This window comes from Leptonychotes weddellii, chromosome 11 (assembly GCF_054177405.1).
Source record: "Leptonychotes weddellii isolate Sample4059 chromosome 11, ASM5417740v2, whole genome shotgun sequence".
Taxonomy (NCBI): Eukaryota; Metazoa; Chordata; class Mammalia; order Carnivora; family Phocidae; genus Leptonychotes; species Leptonychotes weddellii.
The window spans coordinates 29800507-29828460 of NC_138379.1; the positions used below are offsets into that span (position 1 = coordinate 29800507).

The 27954-nt window shown below is 36.1% G+C and overlaps 1 protein-coding gene across 3 annotated transcripts in view; it reads right to left on the minus strand.

Annotated features, from left to right (window-relative positions):
• Window positions 1-17125: 17125 nt before the first annotated feature.
• The window catches only part of LUZP2 (leucine zipper protein 2), a 429416-nt gene continuing 418587 nt past the window's right edge, over window positions 17126-27954 (minus strand). For all 3 annotated transcript variants that reach the window (XM_031026653.2, XM_031026657.2, XM_081798447.1), the window contains 2 exons: window positions 21536-21622; window positions 17126-20764 (listed from right to left, as the gene is read on the minus strand). In XM_031026653.2, the coding sequence (XP_030882513.1) occupies window positions 20660-20764; window positions 21536-21622 (192 nt within the window). In that variant the 3' untranslated portion in view covers window positions 17126-20659. The remainder of the gene's footprint in view (window positions 20765-21535; window positions 21623-27954) is intronic.

Here is a 27954-nt window from a genome sequence, read left to right on the forward strand (position 1 = left end):
TCTTGTCAACAGACACTCTCATTCATCTACACATGGCAACTGTGGTAGACCAGATTTTTGATCTATAGAACAATTTTAGGAGAATTCATATCTTTATCATGTTGAGACTCCCAATTGAGCACAATACGTGTCTCCATATTTTTAGGCACAATATGTGTCTCAATATTTAATTTCTTTTATCAGAATTCGTATTTTTTAGCATACAGAACTTACATATGTTTTTCCTTTGATTTTAATATTACTTTTTTCAGATTTTTTAACCGTTGTTTTAAAAAATTGATTTCCATTCACATTGCCAGTATGTAGAAATACAATTGACTTTTTTTGTGTGTTGACATTGTATCTAGAATCTTCCTTAACACACATTAATTTTAAGTGTGTTTTTTGTTTTTGTTTTTTGTGGTTGAAATTGTCTAGATATACAACCATAATATCTGTAAATAGAAAAATATTTCTTCATTTCCAATCTGTGTAACTTATATTTCTTTTTCTTGTCTTACTGCATTGACTAAGACTTCCATTACAATGTTAAATGGGAATGAAGTGGACATTTTTGCCTTCCTCCCAACTTTCTGGATTTACTCTCACTCTGCATTTACTCTTTAATCATGAAATATGATGTTAGGTAGTTTTTGTAGATGACCTTTATCTACAAAGGGATGGTTTCTTTGTATTCTTAGTTTCTGATAATTTTTATCATAAATGGATATTGCATTTTATTAAATGCCTTTTCTGTATTAATTGATAGGATCATGTATTTTTTTTCTTCTTCACACTATTATTACATAAGTTCACATCGATTACATTTTCACACATTCAATTAACATTGTATTTCTGGGGTAAATTTTACTTGACCATGGTATATTTTCCTTTTCATATATTGCTAGGTGTTTGTTGTTGTTGTTGCTGTTGTGTTTACAAATTGTTGAAGGTTTTGTGGCTATAGTAACGAGGGATATTGGTCTGTAGTTTTCTTTTTTGTACTGTCTTAAGTTTTGATGTCAGTGTTATTCTGAACTTATAAAATGAGATGGGAAGTTTTTATTCTTTATTCTTCCATTTTCTGGAAGAAATTGTTTAGAATTAGTGCTATTTATCTTTAAATGTGATAAAATTTGCCAGTGAAATCATCTGGGTCTTGTTTTTAATCTGAAGGATTAAATATGAATTCATTTTTAATCTATATGAACACTAATGTCATCTATTTCTTCTTCATTAAATTTTGATATTTTACAGTTTTTGAGGCTTAGGTACATGTTTATAAGTTGTCAAATTTGTGTGTGTAGAGTTGTTTGTATTTTCCTATATTATCCTATAAATGTCCTAAGGATCTGTAGGAATATCCCTTCTTTCAGGACTCATAATTTGTGTCTCCTCTCCTTTCTATTTGTAAGTTTCCTAGAGATTTATCATTTCTATTTTATCTTTACACTAAATTGACTTTCTTTTTTCACTTATTTTCTCTTTGATTTCTTTCTGTTTTCACATTCATTGATGTCTACTATCTTTATCATTGTCTTTAGTCTTCTAATTTGGGTTTGGTTTTTTTTGTTGTTGTTCTTCTTCTTTAGTTTCTTAAGGTGGAGCCTCAGATTCTAAAAAGCAGCTTTTAGAAACAGGTCCACTTCCTTAATCTTGCTGATTTTCTCTCCACAATTTCTATCTTTTACTGAAAAAGGAGTTTTAAAGTTTCCCACCTACAACTGTAGATTTGTTTTTAATGCTTTTCATTGTTATCTTCCATGAAGAGTTCTGGTGGTAGGTTGCTTTACAATTTAAGTTCAGGTTAGAATTATATCTGAATTGATGTCATCCTGGCATGAATATTGTGGCTGGGTTCAGAATATAAGTTTTTTCTTAGCACAGACAAGAATAGATACTTAGTGGAACAAGGAGTTGGTTGTGTTGGGATTCTCTTGACCTCTGGCTTCCAGGTTGGACTAATGGGAAAATCTGGAAGAATATTAGTGGATGTGGGATGGCAGACCTTCAGATATTGATCCCTGCACTCTGTTTTTGATATTCCCTTCCTGCCTTGCTGAGGGCCTGATACTACTTTCTAAGATACTGTCGTCTGTGGGATACCTCCTCCTTCATTGTTCTCTATGTTAACCCTGTTTCCTCTCCTTTCTCCTCCAGATGTGATCAAAACTTATCTTAGGAACAAGGCACAAGAAAGTTGCAAGAAATGTATTAAGTGAATGATTAATTAATAGAAGGCCAACATCACAAGCACCACACATTAATATCAAAATATGACCAATCATGGAAAAATCTTTGCAAAAGTCCAGAAGATTCCCTAGGATTTTGGTGTGATCTTTGATAGTTTTATAATACTATAGTGGGTAATTAATAGGTTTAAAAATAATAATTTGTTATCACCTTCTAATTTTTTTTCTCTATCTGTCCCACAATCATACAGTAGAAAATAGACCATTTTTATTGTCACTGCTTATTTTTCTTACCAATGAAGTTTGCTAACATAGACAGCTGAGGTCATCCAGAATTCCTGAAATATAAGATCACTTCACTTTTCTTTCTGATGTGATATATCTCACATCTTTGTGTGAACTGATCTGTGACTTTTGATGCAGAAGTTATCATTCAAGCCAGGAATGCAGTCATTCTAGAGGTATTACAGTTAGAGAACTTAAAACAATCTGTTTGGATGTGGGAAAATGGAATTTTATTCTTGTAGTATTGCTGGGCACAAAATATTTACTTGTGTGTTTCATTCAATTACTTTCTGTATAATCAATGAAATTCTCCCATCTGAAAAGGTCAAACCTACTAAAGAAGAAAAAAGTGTGGGGAACAGACTCTCAGACAGATGGGGTTTTTCGAAGCAGATACTGAAGTAATCTTTAATTGTGTTATAAATTTTATTTCACCATTAAACTTGCTTTCTGTACAATATACACTAGTTACTTATACTGTAATCTTACTTGTTATGCATTAATTATTTTTGAAACATAGGTTCCTAATATCCTAATCACATTTGAGGTCTACAAATGTGCTTCTTCTACAAATATCTTCTCACCAATTTTCTAATCATGTTTCTTCCAAACCCCTGAACATCCAGCCCAACTGTTGGCTCCCACTCACGAATCAGTATATACTTAGACCTTTCTCTTTCTATGTAAAGTGAATCACCAGATACATTAGTCTGCCCTCTAGAAGAATTTCTCTTCAAGACTGACCTACAGGAATGTCCCAGAAAATCCCATGATTCACCTATAGGGCTCTGCCAAAGTCTTCAAGGGTACCTCTATCTGTCACTGACACTTCATGTTCTATTATGTCAGCTAGATAATATGGCTTAAGTAATGTAACAGTAGACCTGCTGCAGAGCTTTCCTTTGTTCTGATCTTCATTCAAAACTAGCAGCTTTTTGGGTCACTTGTAAATGGGCCAGAGTTAGCACACTCAGATGAGGAATATGTTGTTTCTATAAGCTAAAGGGCCCCACTAGTTGTTGTGCTTTGTTTTTGTGTTTAAAATCAGCCAGATTCAACAACTTATTTTTCACCTTAGAAGGGATGCTCCATACCACTGGACCCCTAACAATTCCACTAGGGTAGAAGGCCCATGAATTTTTATTGGATTTATTTCTCAGTCTCTGACATGCAAATGTCTTACCAATAAGTCTAAAGAGTTGTTACTTCTTGAACACTAGGTAAAATCAACCTACTTTCATGTAATGGGCCTATATGATGGATATCTTGTGGATGATAAGGGCAATTAAGTTTCTTGTGGAATCAATTGTGGTATAGGGCTGCAAATTCGATACATCTTTGTGATAAAACAGTGAAGTTGTATTTCCAGCCTTGCCAACTAAAAGGAAACTGGTTTTGGTGGTCTTTACCAGCAAATATTGAGAAAAAAAGAATTTGCCAATTCAACAGTTACATATCAGGTACAAAGAAAAATATTAATTTACTCAAGCTATGAAACCACCTTTGGAAGTTCAATGAACTTGGGAGTTTAGCACCTAGGAAAGTTTACAATAACCAGCCATTAATCTCCAAGATCCATCTATTTTCTAAACAGGACGAATTGGCAGATTTGAATGAGGATGTAATGGGAATGCACCCTTCAAGTCATTGATGGTGGCATTAATCTCTACAGTCCTTCCAGGTATGTTGTATTGCTTTTGGTTTATTTATCTAGGTAGAGGCATTTCTAATGGCTTCCATGTGGCCTTTCCCAATATAATAGCCCTTACACTACAGGTTAGGGAACATGTGTGGAAATTCTTACAGTTGCTAAATATGTCTGTTTTAATTATGCATTCTGGCACTGAGAAAATAACCACATCAGGGATTTGTGGACACACTGGATCCGTATTGAGATAAACTTGAGTGACATTTTGGATCTCCTGGATTTAGCTTCACTTCAGAACCTATGTCTGGTAATCTCTTAAAAATCTGATTATCTCTTTTTTTTCCCACACACAGTCACCTAGTAAAAGGCCATGGGTCTCTTTGGGGAGGGCTGGGAGAAAGATTAACAGTATAAAATTTGGCAGGGCCCTTCCTGAAGGGGATTTGATCTCCCTTCATTCAAGGGACTATAGGTCTATAAACTGGCTCAACTCTGGAACTATCAGGATCCTATTTTTCCCTCGTCCTCACTTTAAGTGCAGACACCTGTGAGGTTGGGGATTCACTTTGTGTTGTAATGCAGTAGTTTGCAAGAGCAGACTCTGGGTAGGTTTTTAGAACTGTCAGCTCTGTGGCTACAGGAGATAAGATTTCTTTTAGGGAAGTTATAGACACTTTCAGGTCATTTGTAAGGAATTTAAACTGGGAATTTGAATCCCTGAACTCATTATTTTCTTTTCCCACTTTCTCCAGTGCAATTATGAGCAACCAGAAATCTCATTATACCCATTAATTTGACAAACATGTTCTAAGATATCAACTACATAGCCAGTCAGAATGTGAGTTTTATGAATTTTTGATTAAGAGTATCCAATATGGTAGTTGGTGTATCTCTACTGACCTATCATGCAATGGACTATCAGTACTTTCTTTACCATTAAAAACAGAGCCATTTATGCCTTTAATATAATTAGAGAGCTAATTCCAGATACTCCAGAACCAATTCAGAAAACTCATCACTAAGATTCTATGCCTATAGGACCACTCTTCATATCAAGTTTGTATCTCTCAGGGTTCTCCAGAGAAACAGAACCAATAGGATATAGGTTTTTTATTTGAAATCTTTCTTTCTTTTTTAATATAGGTATTTACATGTACACATTTTTAAAAGTTTTTATTTAAATTCCAGTTAGTTACATATAGTGTAATATTAGTTGCAGGTGCACAATATAGTGATTCAGCACAACCATACAACACCCGGTGCTCATCACAGCAAGTGCACTTTTAATCCTTATCACCTATTTCACCCATTTCCCTCTCCACCCCCCACCTCCCCTCTGGTAACCATCAGTTTGTTCTCTATAGTTAAGAGTCTGTTTCTTGATTTGTGTCTCTCTCCTTTTTTTCTATGCTTATTTGTTTTGTTTCTTAAATTCTACATGAGTGAAATCATATGGTATTTGTCCTTCTGTAACTGACTTATTTATCTCTATGCATCCTTTTAACTGGATCCCAATAGTTTTGGTATGTTGTTTTTTCACCTGAATTCATCTTAACATATTTTCTAATTTTCCTTATGATTTTTTCTTTGACCCACTGGTTATTTAAGAGTGTACTGTTTAATTTTTACGTATCTATGAATTCACCAAATTTCTTTGCTATTTCTGTATAATTTTATTCTATCATGGTTAAAGAACTGTGTATGATTCTACTTATTTTAAATTTATTTATCCTAATTTTATGACATTAGTATGTGGTCTATCCTAGAGAATGATTCATGTGCATTTGAGAAAAATGTATATTTTGCTGTTGGTAGTGAAGTGCTATATAGATACCTGTTAAGTCTCTTTGTTTTATATTGTTGTTCAAGTCTTCTATTGTCTTGTTGGTATTCTTTCTAGGTATACTATCAATTGTTGAAAATGTGATACTGAAATCTGCAATGATTATTTTTTTTAATGACATAAATCTTGTATTTCATTTTTCCTTTAAATTTTTTATTGTGGTAAAATACACATAAAATTTACTATCTTAACATTTTTAAGTGGAAAGTTCAGTGATACATTTATACTGTGCAGCCAATCACTACTGTCAATCTATAGAACACTTTTTCATCTTGCAAAACTGAAACTCTGGGGGCCCCTGGATCACTCAGTCGTTAAGCATCTGCCTTCAGCTCAGGTCATGATCCCAGGGTCCTGGAATCAAGCCCTGCATCGGGCTCGCTGCTCAGTGGGGAGTTTGCTTGTCCCTCTCCCTGTGCCCCTCTGCTCTGCTTGTGCTCTCTCTCTTTCAAATAAATAAATAAAATCTTAAATAAAAAGACTGAAACTCTGTAGCCATTAAGCAATAATTCTCAGTTCCTTCTTCCACCTACAATCTGGTAAGCTCTATTCAACTTTGTGTCTCTAGGAATTATGCTTGACAAGTGTCACCTTTGCAGTAAAGGTCCTGCATCTCAGAAGGGCCCTGCCCATGTGGTTTGATGCTCTCCCATCAGGTCATGAGATCATTAATAATTTTTTACAGTTGCTCCACATTTTCATTCTGCCTTGGGCCCTGCATATTAGGTAGTGGTTTTATGTGAGAGGACAGGCTTAAAGGGGTAGGAACTCAAAGAACCCCTACCCTGGATTTTATTTTAAGTGTGGTGGCCAGACATTGGAGCATATGAAGCCAGAGAGAGTTGTGGTCTGGTGTGTAGAGGCATGGTGGCTAAAAATAGCAACTCTGGAGTCAGATTGCCTGGGTTCAAATCTACTTTTGCTAACTTCCTAGTTATGTGATCTTGGATGATTTAATTTAAATTTCTGTAGTTCAGCGTCCTCAGGCATAAAATGGAAAATTGATACAACTTATCTCACTGGTTGTGGTGAAGACTGGGTTAACATACATATGATGTGGCACATTGTAAGAACTGTGTGAGTATTTGCCATCATGATTAGGAGTACTGGCTGGCAGTATTTTCCTCGCATATGTTATAAGCATGTCACCAGGCATTTTGCCAGAGAGCAGTGAAAGAAGCAGTGAGTGAGTGGCAGGGGATGTGGTCAAATTTGAAGTAACCAGAGGCCAGATCTTGTAGAGCTTTGTGGTTCCTGGTGAGAAGTTTGCACTTTAAGTAATGGAAACGTTGAGGGTAAAGAGTCAAAATTTCTGATTTGCATTTTATTCCCTTAGATCCCATCTCTTTCATTAAAGATTTAGGCTACTATCTTGACTCAAAGTCCACTCAGAAAAAAATAAAACTAAGTTTTGGAATTTTTGCTGCTTCTTGAGGAATGCAAAAGAGCATCTTTACTGAATTCAAGGCGAGCTGCACTTCCTAATCTTCTTTGAAGGCACAGAAGAGCCTGAGGCCAACATTATAATATATTCAAGAAATGGTCTAAGTTCAGGCTCCTTAATGACCTACCCACCGGCAAACTTGCTGGAAATTGTCACATTATAATTCCTTTCATAATCATCAATAATTTCCAATTTGTTACTCCACAGTCACTTCTCTGATAAGGGTGGAGGCAAACTTCTAGCTCCTATAATTTACTTCCCTCTCTCATCTCCTTTTCCTGATTATGTCTTCAGTTTGTTCCTCCTCTAAAATCTGTAGTTCCCTGCAATACCTAAAATCTATTGCCAAATATAAAAATCCTATATCCTGAAGGGGGAAACAAAGTCACAGTTTGAAACAGGTTACAATTCCATGAAAATAAAGAAATCAATAGCTTCCAGAAGGGACTGTGGCTGTGGAAATTGCATCAGAGTCATCATTCAAGGCAGTCAGTTAGATAATTGCTATGGGAATAATTATTAGTACTATCAGCTATCAGTGACCATGTTCAGCATTTCAATATGTCCAAGCGGGAAGGTGAAACAAAGTCATTGCCTTGCCAACTTGGTGACATTGTCTGGCATATTCATTGCTGTATCAGAAGTAGACTAGAAATGGGGAGACAAGCAAGTTTGCTTCATTACTTGCTGAAAAGCTGCAGTATTTGAAAGGTGGTGGGACCTATTTTCTATTATAAAGAGTTTGTAAGTGTAGTGCAAGGAAAAACCTTAGAATAGGGTGAGTTTGTATAACCAGGCCGATGTCAAAACAGGAAAATGGGACAACTCTGGAGTTTAAAAAAATAGAAATTACACAGGTGCCATGTCATACATACTTCGGTGGTTTTAAACTTTAGCTTGCATAGGCTTGTCTTGAGTACAAATAAAACTTCAGACTTCTCAGCTCCACCACAAGAAAATCTGCTTCAAGTCTCCTAAAGCACTTCGTTGAGCACATTCATAATCTGATAAGATGATCTCCTATAAAAACTAGCTTTTTGCTAAAACTCACCTTCCTTGTTTCAAATTTTCATCTTTCTGTGTTGGAAATGTTATGTCTATTCTTTTTCTAGACTAAGTTTAGAGTTAAGCTTTTTATTTGTGGTCATTTTTTAGTACTTAGTTCTATCAGGGACTTTAGAGAAATTTGGGTGGGGAAGGGTAAGTGCCAGTGCTCAGAGCTCCATAAAATGTGAACACCAACACCACCCTTCTACTGTGTTGAGTGACTTATGCAAGACCAATAGACTGATTATCCGCCAAGTCACAGGCTATGGACTGGCCCGAGGATTTCTTTTTCTTTTAAGTTGTAGAGTGAGTCTCACTTCACTGTTCCTGACAGGGAAGCATTAAAGCCCTTTGAGAAAGTGCATTTTACATTTATTTATTCAACCAATGTCCATTGAACACTTACTCATGCCAGATTCTGGGGATAAGGCAATGGAGAAAACAGATGAAGCCTTACTTTCCAGGAGACACCATTTTGGAAGTAGGAAACTGACAAAACATATGTAATATGATGTCATATAGTGGTGCAATTTATGCAGAGGAGACAGCAAGGCTAGGGGATAGACAGTGATGGCAGCAAAGTGGTGGGAAGAGTGGTACTTATGTTAGATAGGAAAATCAAGGATAATCCCTCTTTGAGTAGAGAGAATAGAACCGAGTAAGCTGAATATATATTTAGGAAAACAACATCCCAGTCAGAGAAATTAGCAGGTACTAAGTACTCAGCAAGTTCAAGGCACAGCAAAGAGGCCGGTATGAATGGAGCCAAGTGAGCCACTGAGAGTGATGGAAAGTGAAGCCAAAAGTGGGATGGGCCAGCACTGTAGGGCATAGTAAGCCATGATAAGGGTGATGTTTTTTTAAATAGAATTCTCAGTGATATTGAAAACCATTGGATAGTTTTAAGGAATGACATGATGCAACTTTTTTTTTTTTTTTAAAAATCAGTATGGACACTATTTGGTGACTAGATCATGGGGGCAAGGGTGATACAGAATGACAATTTTGAAAACTGTTAAAAGTAGTTCAGAGGTATAAAAACTTTATATTAAATGACTGTGTTGGTTGTAAGAATTTTAAACTTTTCAAGGGGCTTTTAGGTCCACAGAGACCTTATCTCATTTACTCCCTCAAAAGAAATTTCGGGACACATCAGGAAGGAGTCTGTTCATATACTTTCCTTTAATAAAAGAGAGAATTGGAAAGAGGGAGGGTATAAGGAAGTCCACTAGGCTTTGAAGCTTTGAAGTGGGAATGAAGAAAGATTGAAGAGGAAAGTTGATGCTTCTATTTCCCAAATGAGAATAAAAATCTAATTTCAAAAAAGTAATGAATGTGCGTTGAATCATTTCTACCATAAAATCTGAAATGAGGCTTGGTTTTGATTAATGTTTTATTGGTTTTTTAAAGGCCCCAGCAAAACTAGTACTGGGTCTACTAGTACTGGTTTTGATTAATGTTTTATTGGTTTTTTAAAGGCCCCAGCAAAACTAGTACTGGTTTTCAAGTTTGAAACTTGGAAAGCAAAAGACAATCTGGAATGCATATATTTTTCTTCTATAAAAAAATATCATTGGAGCATGTAAATATTCTATTCACATACCTACTCACTTAAATTTTAAACAGAACTGCCATGTGTCTCCTTGGATTATAGACTATGATATAAACATCTTATTAAAATTATTATTGTTGCAAGTTAGGGTAAATTCTCATTTTTCCCCAGACATTATTCATTATCTATTAGGATAAATAATAAAAAACAATCTAAAAAATAATTAACACCAGAAGGCTAAAGAAAATAATTATACACTTATAAAATTTTTAGGAAAAAAACAGAATCTCTTAATTAGTATTTTAGAGTCTCAACAGGAAACAGAAATTAGATGGTTTTAGGAGAAAAATGTGCGATGATATTATGTGAATAAAAGGAGAGGCAATTGATGCCACAATCCACAAATTTTAAAAGGATGATCATATCTTGAGTCATTCATCTAGCAGTATCTGGACAAATCCAATCTTTTTCTTTAGATAATCACGATTAGGAGAGTTTTCTTGAAAGTAAATCATATGTCCTGCTCAACACACACACACACACACACACACAGAATGAGAGAGAGAGAGTTGCCATATATGTGTCCAATTCCACACGCATAATAATTTTCCTTTTAGGCATTTGTGAATGTATTTATGTATGTGTACATGCCTTTTTTAATAGTATTATTTATTTATTATTTATTTCAGTAAGTGATACTTTATTTTATAGTCTTATTTTTTTCAGAAAGTCATACTTTATTTTTTTAACCTTTAAAATAGGAATAGGTAGTGTATATTAAATGCTTACTATTTGTTCTATTTATGTGATCTCATTTAATATTTAGTGCAAATAGCTATTATTATTATTATTATTTGGACATAGCTATTATTATCATGAGTATATCACCTCATTATTCCCAATTTACCAGTGAAGGCTCAGAAGCACACAGAGGTTAGTTAATTGCTTGAGTTCACACAGTTAATAAGCTGAACAAAGAGTTTAATGCAGAAGTCTGACTCCAAAGTCTTTGCTTATAATTGTGTTGTAGCAGTTCTAGTGTAGTTGTGTGCCCACACCCAAAGGTTTAGATTCAGGTATGTAGCAAAGTAACTTTTGGAAAAGCTGACCTGGAAGTAGTGTGTTTCAAGACGCAAAATGGAGACACGGTTTCGGGAAGGCTGCGGAGGGTTTCTTTAAAAAAATCTACCACCACCATCGTGCCTGCCTACCTCTTGGCCTGAGCCAAGCACATAGATCAACCTTCCGAGAGAATCAGTGAGTTTGCGTTGTTTGTGACTACCTGAGGGAGGAGACCTTAAGTTCTATGATGTGTCAAAGAATAATAATTACCTACCAGGTCAGCTGGTGAAGTGGGAGTTCCTAGAAACTGTGCAGTAGGAGTCAATCAGACAAATCTATCTTCAGATTATCTGAGAAAAGAAAATTATACAAAGTGTACCAGAATTTAAGGAAAAGCTAACTAACCTTGGCAGCTGCTCCAAGGAATAATCAGTATTTCATTCTGCAAGGTATAGCCGTGCATTTCACTGTATTTAACCCAAATTTCAAATAAAACACTTAGGGAACAAAGTAACTGGGTAACTCTTTTAGAAAAGAAAACAAAAAAGAAAACCTAAGCAAAGTATTTTCTCATAAACAAGTACTCGTTTTCAGACGCGTCGTGATTTTAAAGTAATCCATACCTGGAAATTTCTACAATTTCCTGTGGTTAGAAACATTCTCTCATTATCATTTGAGATACATGAACTACCTCTCTTTCCTTGATCTTACGACTTCATTCTTATTTCTCCAACAGTGTACCTTTGCTTCAGTATAGTCAAAGTGAATAGTGTAATTACTTACCTCATTTCCTCCAAATAAAAATACTTTGGTTACTATCAGGATAGTTATTAAAATGCCTTTGCGTCTCCATGCATACAAAATCATGCTTAAAGGAATTCCCCTTTTTAGAACATCCAGCAAATAGCTCCAAGTATAATTTCCCAGTCTAGGTCAAACTGTAGACCAATCAATAGACATGAAGAGGTACACGAGCCGCACCTGTGTCTATGCGGGATGGGGATGACTGCCTATATCTCATGGCTGATTGGAGATAATAATTTGTTGTGTCTGTTTGTGCAGCTTAACTTAGTATACTATGTTCATTGCAATTGCACTGAAAGTTCACTTAACTACACGTACACAGTTATGTACTGTGCTTTTAAAGTTCCTGTGTTAACCTGAAACTGTATGTTCCATTGTATATTAACTAACTGGAATTTAAATAAAAACTTGGAAAGAAAAAGAAAATACCTGTGTTAAAACAACATGAAATATGTAAATAGGAATGAAATTAGGGCAGCAAAAAAAGGCATTCGACTGTTAAATGCATATTTTGCTGAATTTATATCCAGGAGCACATGGATACAGACACATACATGCATAGATAGGGAAGTAAACATATGAAGATATTCAGACGCTAAATCTGTGCATCCACCAATTAGAATGTTCAAAAATGCCAGAAAGCATAAATGTGTATGGAAGCCGCTATAATGATTCTTGCCATGTGCATCTGCAAACAGGAGCATGAACAGAGGCATACAGTGCACATAGAGTGTATGAGAAGATACATGAACAATTGTTAGGTTTCAGTTAATAGATCCTATGTCCATAGATAAAACAAATGCATCCTAGAAATCTCTGAAATTTATTTGTGAACTCCAATGCCAAAAGGAAAAAACACCTTTAAATGCGTACCCTGACCCCCCCACCCCCGCCACCAAATAAAGTCACAATGAAAGAGGAAATGACAGACAGTGGGATTAGCACTGTAGAGAAGGAAGATTCATCCTAGGCCTTCATTCAAAAAAAACCAGTCCATGTCTCCATTATGGGAAGCAAGAGGATAATTGTTTTCGGGGTTCCTATTTCCCTACCTTCTTTTCTTTTTGATCCTATCAGGGTGAAAATGCATACACACATCAAACACAAAAACAAGCTGCTCATTTTACAACCAGGAGGATAAAATAAGAGAAGGTGTATTCTTTGTCAAGTACGATCAAGAGTTCATTTCAGCAACTTGATGATGATCTAATTTACTTTTACCAACACACCTCTCTGGTCCTCAGTTCCATCTACTCAGAGGATGTTTATTCTTTATATCATATCTTTTTCAAATTCGCAAACATTAATTGCTCCAGTAGGCATTAAATTATGTACCTATATGCTGTGTAACAAATGGCCAGAAACCGATCTAGTAAATACATTCTATTTGATTTATGCCACATCTACTTAAGGAGGCTCTAGGTCAGGGGTTGGAAGAATAGATTTTAAAATCTGCTCTTCATGACCTGCTCCTCTCACCCGTATTGTACTGTTCTTTTTCCACTGTGTTAGAGTCACCTCCGGTCATTCTCAGTGGCTTTCAGAAGCCAACTGACAGCAGCACAGTTTATCATGTGGGCAACATGACCATTTCAAAGATGTGGACGCTCTGCCAAGTGGACCCCAAGATTTACATACTTGACACATTATTCCAAGGAAAGTCTTGAGGAGCCGCTTTAAGGATTTCTGACGCAAAAATCTTTGAAGTTTTAGGATCAAGACTGAAGAAGTATAAAGGGGTAAAACAGAAATTTGCAGAGGAAAAAGCACCAACTTATTATTTTCAATGTGCTGCCAATTGAACAGGAACTTATCAGGGGTGTTCATCCTCTGCTCCATTCTGCTGCATCTTCTAAATTTGAGCTGGGATTGTCTGCTGAATATCTATCTCTTGACTTACTTTCACAAAGGGTGCTTTATCATGAAAAAGGAGTAAAGATAAGCAGAGTCAGAAAAAGGACCTGACCCACTATAGATTACTCTTTCTTCTTCTCACCCTTGGTAGAGATATTGCCTGTGAACGTATGCTCATTTGACAGTTAATCAAGTGCAGAGGTCAACTGCTTCTTCCAGGAGCCTCAAATAGAGCCTGATTTTCTAGGAACAAATATATTGCATTATATGACCTTCCCAAGATGTTACTGTGTCTGCAGGACATGAAGTGAAATGGTGTTCTTCAAGGAACTAAGGAATTTAAGGAGCGGAGAATACAAAAAGGGGGAGAAGGGGGAAAACATACCACAATTACTTTACTTCTGATGCAGATGCTACCATGGGATTAGAGAAGTACTGCACAGACACCCTGATCAATCATTTTGCTATCAAATGTATGGCTTTTCTGAGTGGGGGGAGGGGGAGAGAAAGGAAGGGAGAGGGAGGGAGGGAGGAAGAGAGAGAGAGAGATGCTACCCCACGTATAAGGCTGAGAAATAAAATTTCTATTTTTTTATGGAAGAAAATAGAAGAAACCTCTTTGGAAGGATTCCATGGAAGAAACCTACATTTCATTGTCATCTATACCTAACAGACTCGTATGTCTTCAGGGAACAGAAAGCAACAGAAATTTTCCCCTTTTGTTTTTTGAACAGCACCAACTCACAATTACCTGGTTATTTGAATTCAAGTATTCACTTTCAAATATTGTTAGCTAGTTATCTGTGAACACTATAAAAATTATTTTTTGAAGTTTGGGACACCCATGCAAAATAGTATATATTCATCAATCTTAGTTTAATATGATTTTCTCAGTGAAGACTTCACACAGACAAGATGCATTCACTCCCCCCACTGCCTTGTGGTATGTTGTCAAGAGAACCCTGTTTTGTTTTGTTTAGTTTTGTTTTTATAGCAGTTGTAGGGGCCAAGAGCTGGCTACCCCAAAATGTGCCACTTTGGCATATTGATGATTTTTTTTTAAAGTCCCTTAAGAAATAGCCATGCAGAAAGAATTCTGTGACCCTCCCCACACTTTGTCTCCAGAAAACAGAAAATAAATCTCTCATGTGAAAGTTACCCTCCCTGTACCAGGAGGTAAAGATATATCCTTATTACCAGAGACAGGAAATTCAGAGCCAGAAAGACTGTATAAACAACCCTTGTGACTTTTTACTAATTTACTATCCCAGCCCAAATTCTGTTTTCAAATGTCTTATCAACTGAAGCTCTCAATGTTGTTGTTGTTTTTTGTTTGTTTGTTTGTTCGTTTTGTCGGGTCAATTCTTCACAGATTTGTTGCCTGTTTGTCTAAAAAGGATAAAACCTGCCTGCTTTGGTCATCTCTTTAGGTTTTAATTTCATGACTGGGTCTCTAAGCACATGTAAGAAAACTTTTTTTTTCTTTCTCCCTGCGGTTAATCTGTCTCATGTCCATTTAATTCTTAAACCAAATGAAAGGCAAGAGGACAAAAATTCTTCCTCTCCTATACAGTCATTCATTTAGCTGTGTGCCTCCTTCATTTGTGATGGCTCCCTCTCTAAACCGTAAGCTCCCTGAAGGCAGGACTCTGGCTTTTGCAGGAGAGGCAACGTGGTTACTTAGCTCAGCACATGGATTCCAGCAACTCGTTGCCGCGTCTGTAACAAACCCCTTCCTCTTACCAGCTGCGCGATCTTGGGCAATTCGATTAGTATTTTTCTACCTCGGTTTCCTCTGTGAGATAAGGATAACTGCAGTATCGGTCTCACATAAGAGAATATTTAATAATCTTTTAAAGAGCTCTATAAGAAGGGGCTGGAACATTAAGTGCAATAGGAGTGCTCACAATTACTCCTTTCGCCAGTGCTATTTTGGACAGAAAGTGGAATGGCAGACAAAGGGATATTTTTTGAATAGCTGAATGACTGGATGACTGAAGGAACACATGGGGAGAAGGGATCGTAGAGATTACTGTAGTCAGTGATTTTTCAAATCACATTAAACCTGGACTCCCTTTCTTCATTAAAAGTATTTGCAACAATGTGGATGGAGCTAGAGGGTATTATGCTCAGCAAAATAAGTCAATCAGAGAAAGACAAGTATCATATGATCTCACTGATATGTGGAATCTGAGAAATAAGACAGAGGATCATAGGGAAAAATGAAACAAGATGAAACCAGAGAGGGAGATTAATCTCAGGAAACAAACTGAGGGTTGCTGGAGTGGAGGGGGTGGGAGGGATGGGGTGGCTGGGTGATGGTCACTGGGGAGGGTATGTGCTATGGTGAGCGCTGTGAATTGTGTAAGACTGATGAATCACAGACCTGTACCCCTGAAACAAATAATACATTATATGTTAATCTAAAAAAAAACTCTCTTAAAAAATTAACTTCACACACACCAAATAAATACAGTATAAATGGCCAAAAAAAAAAAAGTATATTTAGGGTGTGTAAACCCAACAAATCAATTATATGAAAGAATAGATACTCTAGTTGAAGGTGAGGGTTTGTGGAGTCCAGAGCCCCATCTTTTAGATGTGCATTTACCTCCTGAGCAGCCTTGGGAGCTGAGTCTGCTAAAGGACTAGGAGAGCAGATACAACTGCAGAATGGTGCAGAATGCACAGGAAAATCTCTGATTTAAGTCCAACAGTTTAAGGCCCAAGAAGTTAGAAACTTAAATACTAAATGAAATCAAGTGGCCTGTGTAAACCCAGGCGAACATCAAAGCTAGATCCCAACTAAAGACACACACATGCCAGGTGAATTGTGGCTATTACATTGAACAGCATTCCAAAATCCATCCAGAAATGCCACGTCTCCTCTGCTTAAAGTCATAGGCACAAGCCCATGGATAAATCTCTCAAAGAAAAAAAAAAAGCAAGAAAAAATAGCTTAGAAACAAAACAAAAAACCCAAACTAAAACATTTTGTGTATTTTCTCTTCCTAAAAGACTACATCTTATGACTGATTCCTGATCACACTAGAATATGCTCGCTTCTGCTTCTTTTTTTCTTCCCTTGCTGCTTCAGGTTCTGAATTAATTCATTCAACAAATATTTGAGCACCTTCTATGAGGTAGCTATCTCTGAGCACTTGAAACTCATTTGCAAACAAAAATACAAAAATCTCTGATACCATGGAACTCTATTAAAATAAACAAAATGAAAAAAACCACACCCCTAAATAAAATGAAAGATTTCTGAGCCATTGGCAAAAAGAGGTTGAAGATACTCCCGGGGTGACATTTCAAAAAAAGTCCTTAGCTCTTGATACATATAAGCAGGTACTATTTTTAATGTCAATATTTGCTTTTTCAATTAGTTGATGTAGGAGGATATACATTGTAGTCTTGGTAACAAATCTTTATTGAGGAAAAATAGGCCATCTTTCAGTAACTTTTATTCTTCATCATTGACCATTAATACTATATAACATAATCCAACAAATAGTTTGGGGAAATTTAAGACTGTACACGTGACTAAGAAAATGTCCCCTAAATAAACAAGTCTATGTTTTCATAACTCTCTAGGTCTGGCTGGCTTACCTTACTCTATGGCATCAGTAATCATTTCAGCCTCTGTGGCAATTAGTGCTACTTACAGTACCTGAGCTATAAAAATAAGATTCCATTAGAGCAAAGTTCACAGATACTGTTTTAATCCAGCTATCCACATTGTAATCTAAAACAGTAAATGTCTGCTTCGCACATAACTGTTTTGGACTTGTAATTCAGTATATTTTACGAAACAGAATTGTGTCTGAAATAGCATTATAATGCTAAATATCTGCTTAAAGAACAAAAAAAAAAGTTAGCCATCTAGTATATTCAGTATTCTGAGATTTAAGATCACACAGAAAACCACATCTAGAGGAGTTACTGAATGAGTCACTTTTCTTCTGAGCATGTTGGCATTGGATAGACAGTCAGCATTCAGGTCTTATACATTTTAGGCACTCATCCAATTTACATATAATGTAATGCATATAAAAGGAAAAACAAAGTCCAAAACAAATTCCTGACTTAGAATGGATATATAGCATTGATTAGTATTTTAAAATAACTAGAGAAATATGTTTTTGTTAGTTTCTTTAGTACCTATATTTAAACAAGTTTATTCCATTGGAAAGTATGTTTGTTTCTCAATAGGAGTCAATTTATATTATGCAAATCTTAAGTAATTTTTTACTGCTTACCATTATAGGCACATAATAGAATCATACTACCAGTTAATATTTTCTTCCACATGAGATTAGTTAGGCTGTGAACGTTAACTCCTCGAAAACAACATCAATTTATCTAGCTGTTGATTAAAAGAAATAATAAGCGACAGCATCTCTTTTATGGACAAAGCTGCACATGTAAGTAAAGCATTTTAAACATTTTGGATGCTATTTTAAAGCAATTAAAGGATTGAGAAAAATAAAATGCATTCATTAAAGTCACATAACATACTAAAAAAAAAAAAGGAATTCTGTGCTTGACTATTAAAAGGAACTTCCATAATACTTTTCTTAAAAATATTTATAAAGCACTTCTGCTATGATTCTTTTTTGTTTTGAAACAAATAATGCAATGCATAAACCACAGTAAACTCTGCAGGATGCATAATGCCATCTATTGTTAAAGAAAAATCTATACATTATACTTATGTAAATCCCACTTGATCATGCCAGTAATTAAGAGAAACACACTGATTATTGTCACATATTAGAGATATAGAGCATAGGAAAAATAATTTACAAATGAAACTGTTCAAATTTGATTAATATTAAGCCATCTTATAAAAGTTTCAGAAAATATCAGCTTGATTCTCTTTTTATTAGTTCCAAAGGTGCCTCAAAACATGTGCTAAGGTGAAATGATGATTAACTTTCCATAGGGTCGATGGAAGGAAGTTGGAGCACAGGGAGGGTGTGGGGAAGTGAAACTAAATTAAAACTAAATTAGCAGCTCTCCTTTTATAGTCATTGGAGATGGTTAGGGTTTTGGGGGACAGTGGGGAAATTATAAGGAATAGAACTCAGAAACTAGCAATATTAGAGCTGAGGAGTCAGAGGAACTTTGGACCTTGATTTTTTTCTTCTATCCTGGTCACTTCATCTGAAACCTCTAAGGACCATCTATAAAATAAATTCTCTTTTTTCTTGGATAGCCTGCAGTCTAAAAAAAAAATACTGATAAATGACACTGAATTACTGCACAAGCATAACTGCTACATGGTTATATCACAATAATACTTATACTATTTATGATAGTCTGCCATTTCTCCAAACCACTAAATTTCTTGGAATATGTCATTGTGATCAAAGGTGTGCCATTATATATCAGAATTTAAGTTCATCTATTGATTAAAGATTTCCTTCCTTCCTTCCTTCCCTTCTTCCCTCCTTTCCTTTCTTAAATTAACAATATCTCCTTAGATAGCCTGCCAGGATACAGTGCTCCAAATATATCAACTGTGCCTTGGCAGATCCATTCTATAAAACCAACTGTTTGGGGCGCCTGGGTGGCTCAGTTGGTTAAGCAACTGCCTTCGGCTCAGGTCATGATCCCGGAGTCCCGGGATCAAGGCCCGCATCGGGCTCCCTGCTTGGCGAGGAGCCTGCTTCTCCCTCTAACCCTCCTCCCTCTCGGGCTCTCTGTCTCTCATTCTCTCTCTCTCAAATAAATAAATAAAATCTTTAAAAAAAAAAAAAAAAAACAACTGTTTTATATGCTTTGTGCATTTGCAAAATGGGTCTAGCCAGTAGAAGTGAATATATTCAGTGCAGACAACTTAACTGGATCATTTAACCCATTAATTTGAGTCTTTAAGTCTGATGCTATACCAGTCTTATCAATCAGACAATTATTCACGTATCAATTCCTGTTGCTTGTGAGCTACATTCAGATTATTCAGGAGTGCATTTATTTGATTAGTGTATTCCTACGTAGAGACCCAACTTCAGCGATGATCACAGCTGTTGACTTGTTTTAATAATACATTTGTTTTCAAAATATACAAATCTGGGTTTATTGGTTCTACATGGCTGTTTTACTTTCATCAAATCCCCATTTTAAAATGTGTATTATCTGCTCACATATTTCTGTTTTGCAACCCTCTTGTCATCCCACATTCCACTACCCAATTTCACACACACAAAAATCTTGCCAAGCATTTCAAAGAACTCAATTCCTAACTTGGAGTAATTCCAGCAGACAACCATAGGGATGTGTCTATAGAATGCCAAAAAAGATCTTATCAATTGTGTCAGAAATTTAGTCATTCATCCACATATTTTGTCTACATCATACCAAACATGTTTAATGAATTCTGTTAATTGACTAAAAACCAGACAGATTTGCCTTAACATTATTTAGACATGGTTCCAAATAATAAAAAGAATGGCAATAAACACCCTCAAATAATATATTCAGACTGACACAGATTCTAACCTTAAAGTAACTCCCATTGGCCAACGTGGAACAGAATCTTTATGATATGGTTGAAATTTGGATTCTAAAAATGCCAAGGATCCACAAAATTTTTATCATCCTCCAGATGATTTCAAAACTAGATCACAGAAGTACTAGATACCCAATGAACCAGAAGAATTAAATGTTGTTCACTGCATTTGAGTTCAAAACTGACCAATTTATGCTGGGCAATTTACCGATGACAATGACTATTTATGACTGTGGATATCCATTTTAATTAGGTTATTGCTTAAGGATCATAATTGGCCTGGAATCTTCTGGAAAATTTGTAGACTATATAAAGTTACAGAAAATTGTGAAAAAGTTGCATGCTTTAAAAACTTAGTATTTCCATCAAGCTTGTGGTTGAAAAAGAGTATGAAGACAATCATAAGTGGATGTTTTTAACACAGTTTCTTGATAGTTACAGTATTTTTTCTTCTCTAGTTGCCCTCCCTTCAAAGTTGGTCAATTGTTTTTCCGGGTTTTTTTTCACCTCACATTCAGTACAAGGAGGCATTTGCAATTTCTGTCAAACAATACAGAAAAAACAATTAGAATAGTTAAAATAAATATATGTTTAAGGTAAAAATTAAAATCTTAACAACAGTAATATAAATTTTTATATCTCAACAAATATAGAAAATGAATGCTAGACCAAAATAAAATAAATGTAAATGTGTTAATACTTCTATTTCATGGAAGTACATAAAATATTATTTATAAATGGTGGATATTTCAAAAACTATTTTGAGAAGACTTTAGCTAAACCATTCAACTCTGATTAATCTAACCTAAAAGTTTGGAAATGTTGTGTTAAGTGAAATGATCCCTAAGAATTGCTATGATAGAATATTTTTGGTCAAATATAGAACAGTACAGAGGGAAGTTCAGAATTAAGTTCCTGAATTGTGTTTGTTGTTTGTTTTTGTTGGGGATATGTACTTCTTTCTATCTCCTCTGTTTCCCCAAATCCTCTTTTTTATTTTTTTTGTTCCATAAGGAATAGATGTTTTTTGTTATCCATTTATTTTTGTTTTGTTTCTTGGTTGTGTGTGTGTGTGTGTGTGGGTGGGTGGGGGGGATGTACCTCCCTCACCCTTGTTCTGAGGACCTCAGATGATTGAACCAAAAACTTAGTGGCTGGCACAGTGGTCATGGAAAGTCCAGAGGCACTAGGGGAAGGAAGTATCTTGTATCAGTCAATACAACATCCCTGCTTCAGCTAGAGAAAAATCACTGGACCCAAAGGATTCAAGTTCTTTCTGACAAAATCAAAACAAACAAACAAATAAAATACCTTTGGGGCAGTCACTGGCTCTTTAGTGGTATTGATTAGGGGAATGTTTTTGTGCTTTGTTGAGCAGGTCCTGCCATCTTGTAAAACCTGCAAATGAAAATAGATCATTGTAGTTAAATTAAATGAAGGAGGGGATAGAAAAATTCCCCGAATTCTTCTCACTGAGAAACTTCCTTCACTTTGATGCAAGCTGAAAGGGCAAGCTAGGGACAAAATAAACTCATCACATCCTGAGTGGGAGCCAAAGGAGAGATCAAACACTCACAGGTGGTTTGGGGATCTTAGTGGTGCTTATGAAAACCAGCTACTACAACAAAATTCCATTCCAGTGGAAAGTTCTTTCTTTGCAAAAGCAGTTAAACTGAAGTAAAGAATTATAAAACTACTGTATCTGTGATGCATCTGGACTCTTAAGACTTAAATATGTCAGTGGTCCCTACAGTGGCAGGAAGATCAATATTGCAAGCCCCGAAGCAATTTAAACAGTATAATCATCAATCTGTCTAGCAAAAACTCATCAGTACCTTAAAAAAGATTACATTTTGGAAAATAAGATCTTATATTTTACTAACCAGGAATTCTCATCTTTATTAACCTCAACAGTTTTGAAGAATTGCTGGCAGTGTATTCCAATTGGGCTTCATTTCCATTTTAACCAAGGTTAAAATATTGACATTCCCTTCCTTCCCTTTCTCCCATGCTCTCTCCTTCTCTCTCTCTCTCCTTTTCTTTCTTCCTTCCTTGTCTGCTTCTCTTCTCTTCTCCCTTTCCATACTGTCTCTCATTCTACCTCCCTCCCTTTTTTCCTTCCTCTTTATTTTTTTTAGATTTTATTCATTTATTTGAGAGAGAGAGAGCAATGAGAGAGTGAGAGAGAGAGAGCACAAGTGGGATGAGGGGCAGGGGGAGAAGCAGGCTTTCTGCTGAGCAGGGAGCCCAATGCGGGGCTCAATCCCAGGACTCTTGGATCCTGACCTGAGCCGAAGGCAGACACCTAACCGACTGAGCTACCCAGGCGTCCCTTCTTCCTCTTTATTTTAAAAACATTTTCAAAGTAACTACAAAAACTGCTTATTGTAAGAATATGCTTCTTTTTGGGGGGGAGTGATTTCTTCTAATCCTTTCCATGTGTACAACAGAGCCTAGGAGTCGAAGAGTCCATGGCCACTGGGTAGCTCTGAACTTGAACAAGTCCGTTTGTTTCCTTGGGATCTTACAGCGGGGAGGAGACCTAAGTTGCCTTCAAATCCCAACATCCTATAAATTCTACAAGTAGATGACAACTAGAAAGGTTCTATAGGAGACTTAACCTAGTCCAATTCAGATTTTAGAGCAAAGTTATTTTTATATGCTTCCTATTCTCACACTGTATTGCACTTAATTGAATACACACTATGCTCCTTTACCATTCCATGCCTATATGTATGCCAGCCACCTCACCTTCACCAAAGTCTCTCTTCATTGTGACATCCTGACAACCAGCTACTCATTCCTTCCCTAGGATGCCATTTTCACCACTAGATGCACTCAGTCATACTTGTCTGCTCTAAAGGTACAATGCATATAAAAACTGTATCGCTTAACAATGTTTTTATATGTATAAGCATGCCTAGCTCCTCAATATATTTTAAGTTCCTTGAAGTTAGAGGTAACATTTGTCAGCTGTATATCCCAGCTTGATGCCAACAGATAACAAGGGGCCAATATGAAATCTCTGAATAAATAATAGTGAAAATATTGGCTACAAAATTCATTGGCTATGAAAATATTTTAGTCCTTCAGAATTTTAATAAATGCCTGATTTTTTTCATATGATCAGATTTAGGTTTATTTGATTGAGACTCCAAAATGGTTACACAGAGCCCCTTTTTCTATATAAGCCTACGTTATAATAGCAAAGTAAGATAACAACTATAATAATAGAAATCTCAAAACCTTGACTACCTTATTCCAAAGAATTTTAGATAGAGGCACAGAGGAATCTTGTACACAAGCTAAGAAATGTGCTTGTTTTTATGTTCTGTGGGTTCGAATTAGACCTGGAATCTAAAATTTCTCTAGAATAGTATAATTACTCTACTTTTGTTGTGGTAATACAGCTGGCTTGTGTTTTTATCATGCTGGCATTCAGCCTTTGAAAAATTAACAAATAATTGTATGAAATCAAGCTCAGAAAACATGATCAATGCAGAAAGTATCTTGCAAAGTATAAGCTTTCCCAAAATATATTTTAGGATAATGGCATTTGTAGGTCATACATGTTTTGGGGAAAAGTTTATTTGAATATTAAACAGTTGTATTTAAAGTAGTTCTTCTCAAAGCCTTTAGCATGTAATTTCTTAAAGTTGTAGTCTTAAATGACTTGTTCACATAATTACATAAGGTGATTGTTAAAACATAACACTTCTAGGTGGTAATTCAGTCCTAGACTATGGGGCTTGCATTTTTATTTTTAATCAGCACTCCAACAATTCAAATGCACAGTCAAATTTGAAATCCACTTCTTCATAATGCACAAATACATTACAAATCTCTTAGAAGGACATATAACAATTTCCCAGTTCTATTTGACCTCAAAACCCTGTCTTGTGTGGTGCTTCACTTGGGGTCATTCTCATGAGGAAGATACTACAGGATTTGCAGTGGAGTTTTTTCTTTCATTAATGCAAGCACAGCCGACTATTTCAGACAAGCTTTTGATCATCTGCAATGAAAACTTATTAAACTTCAACATTAAATAAAATTTTATGTGGCTGAAAGATAGCTTAAACCTTTTTTGATACTTTGATCTTATAATGAACACTACCTTTAAATTTATTTTTTTCTGTGCCTCACAGGCACTGTAGAAATTTCATGAGATGACGTTCATAAAATTCTTAGTGTTTCTCAGAGAGGCAACAGATATAAGAGCAACATAATTATCACTTGCAGGTATCATGCCTTAATAAGCATCTTATCAACTTTGTAGCTATTGATAAAGTGGACATTCACTTGGTGAAAACATAAAGGGAAGTTTCTTCATGGAACCCTCTCACTTGGCTGCCAACATCACCCAGACTGCCAAAAATTCCAGACAAATGTACTTAAGGAAGACAAAAAAAGACACATTAGGTAATTTTGCCTAATGGTTAAAATGCTTGGAGTAAAATAGACTTTGGTTTGAGTTTTAGCTCTGATGTCTATTCACTGGTTGTCTTTTTTTTTTTTTTTAAGATTTTATTCATTTATTTAATTGACAGAGAGAGAGAGACAGCGAGAGAGGGAACACAAGCAGGGTGAGGGGCAGGAGGAGAAGCAGGCTTCCCGCAGAGCAGGGAGCCCGATGCGGGGCTCGATCCCAGCACCCTGAGATCATGACCTGAGCCGAAGGCAGACGCTTAACCGACTGAGCCACCCAGGCGCCCCTATTCATTGGTTGTCTTGATAAAATAATTTGATAAGTTACTTATTTCTGGGCCTCAGTTCATTGGCTGTAAAATGGAGCTAATTCACAGAATTATTTTGAGGACAAAATGAGAAAATATACAAAAATATTCAGTATAAATACTAACAAAATAAACATTCTCCCCTTTCTCCCTCTTCTACCTTCATACTAGTATTAGCATCGTTAATGATTATACACCAACAATTATGGTGAGTTGCCACTGACATTACACATGACATATGGGGCAGAATCAACAGTCACATAATTCCCATGCACAGAAGCGGAAGAGGGGAAGGGGAGAGAAAAGGAAATGGAGACATGAGTGCTGATTTGAAGGGAAGCAAAATCACTTAGGACCAATACTTCCCCTCTGACACTATAGATAAAATAACGACAATTAATAATCATTAACTAATAATTAATAAAATTAAAAATAATAATTATTAAATTATTGTTATTAAAATAATACAGTTAACACAATGTTCTTTGTTGGGAGGAAAAAAGACGAGAGGGGCGCCTGGGTGACTCAGTTAAGTGTCTGACTCTTGGTTTCAACTCAGGTCATGATCTCAGGAGTGGTGAGTCAGAACCCTGCATTTGGGCTCCACGCTTGGGGGGGGGAGTCTGCTTGAAAGATTCTCTCCCTCTGCCCCTCCCAACACTTGCATGTGGGCATGAGCAACTAACACACTCTCTCTCTCTAATAAATAAATAAATCTTTTTAAAGAAAAGATGAGAAAATAGAAGTTTCAAGGTTATGCAAAATGATGTTGATATATTTAAAGATTTATCCAATAAAACACAGGCTTGAGAATGCTACTGGCCAACTCCTTAATTTTACTCTTGTGAAACCATGAGCAGGACCTAGTTAAAACTTGCCAGACTCCTGACCCGTGGAAAATGAGAGATAATTAGTGTCTCTTAAAGCCATTTACTCCATGACAGTTTGTAACTGAAAACTAATACAGATATTATGGCAGAAGACCTATATGTCATATCATGTGAGCCTAAGTATCTTATTATTGTGTTGCTTTACCATTGTTTTGATAATTTAACTATAGTTAATGTACTGGTTCCACACTTTGTGAAGGTAGATGGTAGTTAAATTATAAATAAAAACTCTTTCGGGGGTGATAATTTAAAAATAATTGTGTGAACACAATATACAGATGCCTTTTTAAAATGTAATAATAACAGATAATCTCTTTCCCAATTTTTTCTCCCAATGACTTTGTTGCTATTAATACTGCTGGCTCTGTCATGGTCTTAAAATTCTCTGTTTAATAACCCTTCTCTCTTGACATTTTATTATCTAATCTCTTTGTCCCCTTCATCTCAAGCCCTCATATTTACACATGAGGAGAACAACAGCTATATAATGTTCTCAAGGCCACAAAGGTATTGTTGCTGCAAATAAAACCCATGTCCACCTTGTAGTGAATTTGGGACCTTTCCAAGATTCCATACTACTTTTTCTCACATTCTTATTTAACTTTGTAATGTCTTATATTTTAATTGTCATGTTACATTTTACAGTTTTAGCTAAGGACACAATTTTTAACAACAAAATAGTTCCTCCTATACTTTTGAAGCATTTAACAAAGATAACTTAGTAAATAGTAGGTACACATCGGGGCCTGATGAATCAATGAGATGTATTATCCAGAAAAGAAGAAAATATGACTCTTGGATAGTTAGGGTGACTAGGGATTTCTTCATGAAGGAAGCCACAGGAATTCATCCCTGAGTAATGGGTAGAGTTGTTTGTGACAGAGTCAGCAGGAGGAAGGAGAAGTTACAGTGTTATGGTGGGAGAACACATCAAAGGTAACAGTGCTGAGGACAGCTGAGACAGTTACTACGGAGAGATAACTGGAATAGGGACAGTTCATGGAAGGGCTGTAGGCCAAGCAGTGATATGTATACTCAATTTCAATTATGAAGAGATAGGTACACTAAATATCCTGCAATGATATGCCTGCAGTCTAAGGAAGTTTACAAGTTAATGCTTTCTCTATGTTGGAATCTAAAGAGATTCATTAGTAAATCTTAAAAAAAAAAAAAAAAAGAAAGAGAAAAGAAAAGAAAAAGGGACGCCTGGGTGGCTAAGTCAGTTAAGCATCCACCTTTGGCTCAGTCATGATCTCAGGGTCCTGGATCGAGTCCCACATCGGGCTCCCTGCTCAGCGGGGAGCCTGCTTTTCCCTCTGCCTGCCACTCCTCCTGCTTGTGTGCACGCTCTCTCTCTCTCAGACAAATAAGTAAATAAATCTTGAAAAAAAAAAGATAGAGATTCATTAGTAGGGCTTTAAAGTGATCAGTCCATATAACACTTGCTTAAAAATGCCATCCTTCTCTCAGGTCATGATCACATGGGTCATGAGACTGAGTCCCGGGCTGACGTTGGTCTCTGCATTCAATGGGGAGTTTGCGTGAAGATTCTAGGCCTCTGCCCCTCCCCCCACTCGTGCACGTGCGCACTCTCTATCAAATAAACAGATCTTTAAAAAACAAACAGCCAAACCAAACCAAAACAAAACAAAACCCTCCATGCCTCAGCAGAACCTTCTTCCTTCCGCAAAAGTTCCAGAATCTATGCCATTTTTATAAGCACTTGTCTTTCATTTGCACTATTCTGGAGACCCCCAGGACTCATCAGGGCAGCTCCCTTTTCCTTCTCTCACCAGGCTGACAGAAAGTTGAAACTTGGCTACATTTTTCAGAAGTTAGGTTTAAATACTCAAATATCTGGAGTTGGAGTTTCAGAACTTATGTCACAAGTCCCTTACTAATAAATTAAATTATGCAACTGAAAGAACAATAACAAAAAAATTCCTTATTCAAATGATTTGCATTTTGTGCCTGAAACTTCTACACTACATGTCATCAAAACATGTTCAATTTCTCATCACAACTCAACTCAAGAGATAGTAAATCTTGAGACTTTTCCCTTCATAGGCATTGGCCAGAATCTAAGAAAAGTAACAACAAGAAT